Source organism: Zalophus californianus, chromosome 14 (genome assembly GCF_009762305.2).
Source record: "Zalophus californianus isolate mZalCal1 chromosome 14, mZalCal1.pri.v2, whole genome shotgun sequence".
Classification (NCBI taxonomy): Eukaryota; Metazoa; Chordata; class Mammalia; order Carnivora; family Otariidae; genus Zalophus; species Zalophus californianus.
Genome location: NC_045608.1, coordinates 60,866,348 through 60,874,520, shown reverse-complemented (window position 1 = coordinate 60,874,520; position 8,173 = coordinate 60,866,348). Strand labels below are relative to the sequence as shown.

The 8,173-nt window shown below is 37.6% G+C and overlaps 1 protein-coding gene across 1 annotated transcript; it reads left to right on the top strand.

Moving 5' to 3' along the window:
* Window positions 1-1,167: 1,167 nt before the first annotated feature.
* LOC113912856 (RNA-binding motif protein, X chromosome-like) lies at window positions 1,168-2,519 on the top strand. Its single transcript, XM_027576663.2, is given in 2 exon segments — window positions 1,168-2,285; window positions 2,288-2,519. Coding segments are annotated over 2 exon segments (1,176 nt in total). The 5' UTR covers window positions 1,168-1,174; the 3' UTR covers window positions 2,353-2,519.
* The last annotated feature ends 5,654 nt before the right edge of the window (window positions 2,520-8,173 follow it).

Below are 8,173 nucleotides of genomic sequence, written 5' to 3'. Positions count from 1 at the left end.
GACCTTGACTTTTCCATCCCCAATGTATCTAAAAGAGCACATTGCTGCTAAAGGCAGGTACTGTGAAAGAAAAGCAAAGTGAACTTAAGTGAAGAACTGAATGCAGTGGGGCCTTATTTCATCCAGACCAAAACTCACGTCAAAATTTTGTGACTTTATCTATCTATCTGTCTATCTATCTATCTATCATCCATTAATTTACTATCTAAGTGCAAATCCAGTGTGATGTTGTGAGGTTGAGATATGTATGAACACTTTGAGTTAAACTTTTTCTAACAAAAGGATGGTTCTATTTGGGCTGATTGTTTTGACATTGACTGTTTTATACATGTAAGTCCTGCATCACTCATTAAGTTAAATACTCACATCTTTTTAAGAAGATGATAATAATAAGGGAAATTGATGACAAGCATTGCTAATGGTAGCAATGAGTAGTATTCATCCATGAATTCATGAACTAATGGGGAAAAAAACACCTAGATCTATCTATCTCATTAAGGGATGCTATTTTAATGAACTTTTTTATGTTAAGTACTATTAAAGTTTGTGATTTATTTATATTATTTTGATCAATAGTTTATTAGTGATAATTATTATAACTTGATTGAGAAGAAATTTTTGATTCTTAGAGTTTTGTAGTCAGGAATAAAATATTAAGTTACATTTTATATGCATAATTGTGTTGCACAGAAAGATGATAGGATAATCAATAAAATACTTTTAAACATAAAAATATATTAAAGGATAAAATTCTTTGGGGGATATAGAACAGAAACAAATTCACAGAGAAAAAATAAACTGAAAAATTTAATATCGCAAAGGAAATTCATGTCATCTACTGTTTTTGTAATGATGGCAGCTTTCAAATCATAGTATTCAGATTCCATTAGATACGTTTAATAGAATGATTTAACAATTTTATATTTAAATTTCAACATTTATAATGTATTTATTTTGTAACTCTATCATAAGTATGAGCTTATAATGAAAATTTTAATGTCAACTTAAAAAAACGTGAGAGAGGCTCGTTGCGCAGTAGTGCTAGCGGCTTCCCTCTTCCGTTCTTGGAACCGCTGGCACTCCCTCGTGCTGAGCTGCTACGAAGCCCCTGCCCGCAAGCTCATAGGAGCTTGGAACCGTCGTCACCCCTCCGTGTCTCACCAGGGGGAAAAAAATGGTTGAAGCAGATCGCCCAGGAAAGCTTTTCATTGCTGGCCTCAATACAGAAACAAATGAAAAAGCCCTTGAAGCAGTATTTGGCAAATATGGACGAATAGTGGAAGTTGTATTGATGAAAGATCGTGAAACCAACAAATCGAGAGGATTTGCTTTTGTCACCTTTGAGAGCCCAGCAGATGCTAAGGATGAAGCCAGAGACATGAATGGAAAGTCCTTAGATGGAAAAGCCATCAAAGTAGAACAGGCCACTAAACCATCATTTGAAAGTGGTAGACGTGGACCACCTCCACCTCCAAGAAGCAGAGGCCCTCCAAGAGGTCTTAGAGGTGGAAGAGGAGGAAGTGGAGGAACCAGGGGACCTCCCTCACGTGGAGGGCACATGGATGATGGTGGCTATTCCATGAATTTTAACATGAGTTCTTCCAGGGGACCACTTCTAGTAAAAAGAGGACCACCACCACGAAGTGGTGGTGGTCCTCTTCCTAAAAGATCTGCCCCTTCAGGACCAGTTCGCAGCAGCAGTGGAATGGGAGGAAGAGCTCCTGTGTCACGCGGAAGAGATAGTTACGGAGGCCCACCTCAACGGGAACCCCTGCCTTCTCGTAGAGATGTTTATTTGTCCCCAAGAGATGATGGATACTCTACTAAAGACAGCTATTCAAGCAGAGATTACCCAAGTTCTCGTGATACAAGAGATTATGCACCACCACCAAGAGATTATACTTACCGTGATTATGGTCATTCCAGTTCACGTGATGACTACCCATCGAGAGGCTATAGTGATAGAGATGGCTATGGTCATGATCGTGACTATTCAGATCATTCAAGTGGAGGTTCTTACAGAGATTCATATGAGAGTTATGGTAACTCACATAGTGCTCCACCTACACGAGGGCCCCCGCTATCTTATGGTGGAAGCAGTTGCTATGATGATTACAGCAGCTCACGTGACAGATATGGTGGAAGTCGAGACAGTTACTCAAGCAGCCGAAGTGATCTCTACTCAAGTGGTCGTGATCGGGTTGGCAGACAAGAAAGAGGGCTTCCTCCTTCTATGGAAAGGGGGTACCCTCTTCCACGTGATTCCTACAGCAGTTCAAGCCAGGAGAACCAAGAGGTGGTGGCCGTGGAGGAAGCCGATCTGAAAGAGGGGGAGGCAGAAGCAGATATTAAAAACAAACAAAACTTTGGACCAAAATCCCTGTTCAAAGAAATAAACAAAAAAGTGGAACCTTTTCTGTCATAACTACCCAAGGACTACTAAAAGGAAAAATTGTGTTACTTTTTTAAAAAATTTCCTGTTAAGTTCCCCTTCCATAATTTTTATGTTCTTATGAGGTAAAAAAAAGTAAAACCTGTTTAATCTTATTTGACTTTATGACATTGCTTTCAATAAGCAAATGTTAAATGTGTTAAGACTTGACTTGTGTACTAGTGTAATTTTCAAGTTAAAAGTGTCCCTAAAGGCCACTTCCTATATCTGATTTTTCCCAGTAAATGAGGCAAAGCAATTCTAAGACCTCCCACAAACATCTAGCCATCTAAAATGGAGAGGTGAATCCTTCTGCCTATACAAACAAGCTAGCTATTAGAGGGTTGTCGGGGTATGCTACTCTAGGATTACAGAGTGTCTTCAACTGAAATCTCAATGTTCTCAGTATGAAAAACCTGAGATCAGATGCTTATATAAGGAAAGTGCTATTCACCCAGTAAACCCAAAAAAGCAAATGGATAATGCCATATTTTGCCTTTCTGACATTTCCTTGGGAATCTACAAGAACCTTCCCTTTCCCCTACCCCAATAAGACCATTTAAGTGTGTGGTAAGCAACTACAGAATACTAAATAAAAAGCTTGGCCAAAACCAAAAAAAAAAAAAAAGAGAGAGAGAGAGTAAATTAGTTTTTCAAAAGTCTTAGTGGTACATGAGCAAAAATGTTTGAAGACAACTGCTATGAATTATTTACTGAGAATCCTAATGGGCCACAGAAAATTCTTAGCAAACTCCCTCCCGTTTTCGTCTATAGAATCAAACATGGCTTATGCACCAATTTCTTTCTTCATTTAAATTTTTTGTTTAGTCTTGTATAGAAAAGTTTGTATTTTTTCTAGCTGCAGCTATTTAAGATAACATCAACATATGTCTATAAAATAAGAAAAAAAATGTTGGTAAAATTGTGTACATGATGAAATTATCATAGTGTCACTGTAACCCAAGAAGATATAAGGAACAGCACATTAAGAGTTATCTATATTCCTCTACAGTTCCCCTGGTCAGGTACCTATGTCTCTGCTAATAAAAGGAATTATATGTCATGCCAAAGAGCAGCTCTGTAGTAAAGTCCATAGGATGGCTTTGTGTCTTGGTAGGTCCTCTGTTTTGAGGAACCATGAAGTTAGGGCATCTTAATATTCATTGTCATCAATTCTTCCAAAATATGTTGGAGCCAGATAAGGTTCCTAGTTATGTCTAGGGTTCTCTACATACCCATTGTTACTGAACAACAGCATCGGAGAACCTCCTTAAAACCTCTCTATGAAGTTTAGCAGAGTCTCTCTTCCCTGCCTGAACTGAGCATTTCCCTTTTCTATATTCATTTTAGTACCACTGATAATTCTAAAACTTTATGAGACCCTAATTGTTCCCATAAGACTGCTTCATTTGGGTCATTATCTAAAGTTCTACTGTACCTCTTCATAGAAACTATACTGTTTCTCACTTCTTTGCTTCGTATTTTTATAAAGGGTTGTACTTCACCTTCCTCCTAAAGAGGAAGCAATTAAGGAAAGAGATCATTTCAGATATTTTAAAATATTTTTTTATCTTTCATAATATTTAAGGCAGGAGACATTCAGTAAATCCCTACTGATGGATTGCTTGAACCAGTTTGCCATATTCCTTCGCTGAACCTCCCTGTAATTAGTTAAATCACTTCCTCTTTACCTGCTATCTGAAACTTCTTAAGAATGAATCCTTTAAAATGAAACTACTATGGATTATAATTTATGTCTACTATCCATTAATAGCCTGGTTTTCAGAAAGATAGTTTAAATCCAAATAATGTAATTAGAGTTGCTTCAAATTGGAAGTGGTATTGCACAAAATCAAATCTAACTTCCTCATTTTATGGATGAATTGGAGGCTTTATGATTCATAGCCCCAAGGTCACATAGCTAGTTAGCACAGACTAGATTTAAGGCTAGAACTCAGGCTGCTGGCTTGTGATCTAGTGTTCTTGCTGTAATAACATACTGCCTTTCATACTATAAGCCAGAGCTGCTTTTTTGGTGAGTGTGCTCTCAAACATATACTTTTGCAGTCACTCATATACCCCCTGCTTCCTTTGACTTCTGTTAGTAATGACAAACAGGTTATGGATTGGAATTTGAAAACCTCAGTGCATCATAATCAGTTTTAAGTAACACACATGCAGGCAATTTCACTGTCATACCTTGGGAGTTGTGGTGGGCTTCCTTCCTTTTACTTCCTCTTCAGTTCCCTATAGCTTATGGAACATCTCCAAACGTAAATTGAGACACTATCCTTTCGTGTAATGTCTTTATTATGAAAGATAGAAACATCTTTCTTTTTATTAAGATTTTATTTATTTATTTGAGTGAGAGACAGTGAGTGAGAGAACACAAGCAGGGGGAGTGGGAGAGGGAGAGGGAGAAGCAGGCTCCCTGCTGAGCAGGGAGCCCAATATGGGGCCTGGGATCAGGACCTGGGCCAAAGGCAGATGCTTAACCTGTGGAGCCACCCAGGTGCCCCTGGAACCATCTTTCTTAAAGAAAACTCCACATTTTAGACCAAGAGACCATCTTCCAAACAAAGTGACAAATCCCATATTATAATAGTTATGGCAATAGAACTGTTTGACAGTTAAATAGCAGTGGATTTTATTAATGATAATAATACGCAGAGTGAGGGAAAAAAAGAAGAATGACAATCAACAGAACATTAATGTAAAAAGATTGGAAGAGAATTGTAATTGAAATAAGAATGTAAAATTTTAGACTAATATTGAAGAAGAACTTGGAGTGGCCAGGCATAGTCTTAGCTGTCAAAGGTAGTTCAAGAGGTAGAGGGAAACCATATACCATCTATAAGACGAAGAGTGGGTATGGATTGGATGGTGACATATCCAGAGAGTGTGATGAGACTGACTCTTACAGACTGCAGAGTAATTCTTCCAGTTTCATATTAGTCTCAAGGGTTGCCTTTCTGAAGGGCAGGCCATGTTGTCTTTCCCTCATACCCCTTCCCGGCAGCCTCTGATGAGCTCAGGGAGTTCTAATCTCAGGGCTGTTCAGAAAGGACCAGAGACAGAGGAATGGATACTCCCTCTGACTCTGTTTTCCCAAATGAGTGTGTTCTTCAAAAAATTGTAGGGTGCTATGTTAACACAATAGTTGGATGGATATAAAAAAATACTTTACAGGAAGCAAATGAAAGGCTGTGAGACATGATAGGAAGGTAATTAAAATGAGACACCGTTTTTAATCTTTTTGCACCCCCATCAACTGATGACACACGTTTCACAACCTAGCCTTGCCTCTCACCCCACAAATGCTGGAACTTAGGAAGCTTCTAGGTTGGGATGAGAGGAAAGCCAATTTCTCTTCCAATTCAGTGATTCCAATAGCAGTTTTTTATAACTTGTTCATGTTACCACCTGCCCAGATATCTGGCATTCCCTAGAGAAACTGAAAAGGCTGTATTATTAGCAGTTTGCAAGTCTTATTAGAGAAAATGACTTGAAACTCTAAAAAGAAAAATAAGAGGCAGAAAATATGGAAATGGTTACTCAAGCTTAGGTTTGAACAAATAAACAGAAGAGCTTCACTCTAATAGGGAGAAAGAATCTTTCCCAAGAGTGACCAAAATGAGTGGTTTAATATTGCAGAAAAGAAAATACACTTTGGTGGCTTTTCTTAAAGCAACTTCTTATTTATTTTTCACTTTTCCCAAGGGCCTCTTACTCAAGGCTCATCTCTGATGTCAACAATTTTGACCATAAAAAGAATGAAAGAAGCTCAAAGAACACAGTCTTTAGTTTGGGACATAATTTTTTCTTTTGAGAAAACTGGGACTTAACGAAAGGAAAAAAATTTAAACTCAGGTACAAAGGCAAAGGTTTATAAAGAAAATACACATTCTGTACACAGGGAACTAATTTAATAAGCAGCCTCTCCCTGCTAGCTTGCGATTAAACTAAATTGCCAGCCTAAACTTTTCTGTGCAGAATTTCAAATGTCAACACATTATATTGCGATTCCTCTTAATTTCTCACAAAGAAAATGCAAAATGAATTCATTATGCTGGAGTAAGTGGAAAAAATGATGAGTTTCTCCAGAAGAGTATGCAATGGGGAGAGATTGGGCAAGACGATTATATTGAGATATTTGAATAGCTGGCCATTAGCTAGAGCATCCCCATTACTCTGCTGATAATTATATCTCTTCTGCTATGACTTCCCAGTGGAATAATAGAATGTTCCCAGTGCAGGAGATAATGAAAAATACCATTCAGGTGGTACATATATGCTAGGAATAGAATGCAGTCTTTCTTTCCTTCCTGGCTTTTGCTCTGCCTTAGCCCCCATCAGCCCCAACTGCCTGTACCTTGTCACTCTAATGGCGCACACCTACGCAATATATGTTAATATGTGTTTGGTTGTTCTATGCTGTGTACAGGGAGAATGAATGTATCTTGAAAATGGAGATGGCAATGGAATATCATTCTTCCAACATAATTATCTCCTGTGTTTAGAAAGCCCGGTGTTTTGCTGAGTACATTTTTGTTAGCTATTATGTAAATGACTTCAAAACCCACTATGGTGCAGAGTGAAGGCTTTGGATGGGATCTTGTAAGGATAAAACTCTTTTCTTTTCTTCATAAGAAAAATAATGGTTGCATGTTCTTCTAATTAGTCCATCATTTTGCAGACACTTTTCATTCTAGCAATCAAGTGAAATTAAACAAACAAAAAGGGAGAAAAAACGAGATCAAACAATAACACCCACTCATTTTCAATAACATTCTCCCTCCCCTTTCTCCTGTTCTTCTCTCTCTCTCTCTCTCTCATTTGAGAAATTCATAAAACCTCTCATGTGTTATTGCCACCTTATCATACTGTGGCATTTTTATTGCTGTTCATTTTCAGTTTGGGGAAATCTTGCTGGGTACTGTATGTCTTCACAAATTCATTAATTTTACAGAAAACTCAATTTGCATCTCCCGCACCCTCCTTTGCTGTGCCACTCTTCTTTTAAATTCTGGATCCTTGCTTGAGAGTTTCATTTTCAAATTATGTACAGAAAGGAAAGTTCCACCCAAACAACTTACATTTGCATCCTGTAGAGGGCAGTGAAATGTTACAATGGTTTTACCCACCATAAGGGTTAAATTCAGAACTGCTCAATTTTCTGAGTTTTGGCACTCACTGGAAATCAGGACAAAGAAACAGCTAATTACCCAAGGATACCATTTTCCCCCATTAAAATTGTACTTATGTTTGGAATCAGAGATGTATACTTCATCATCTGAATGTTTTCTGGTTAAAATATTTACCTAGGAATGTACTCAGAATGCATAAAGTTGTGATGTGTATGGATGGACAAGTGGCTATAACTCAGACCATATGGAAACAAAGTATGTGTGTTCGTGGTGTCCTTGTTAGGATTCATACTCAGTATTTGGTTAATATCAACCACAGTCAAAGGACTGGTTCAAATAGTCAATGCTTAATGGTGGTCTAACAAGAAATTAGGACCACTTTTAACATGGAAGTCTGAATTTACAAATTCCAGTCATACAAACAAAAAATTAAAATCATATCTCTTTACAGTTTGCATGTTTTATCATCAATGTCAAGTGAAAAAATGGTGAACATTGTTCTTTAAAATTTAATAAATTATTTGTGCATTTTAAAGGAAATGTCTAGTTCTAAAGGGAACTCAGGATATTTTAGCCTGTTGATCTCTAAACTAAA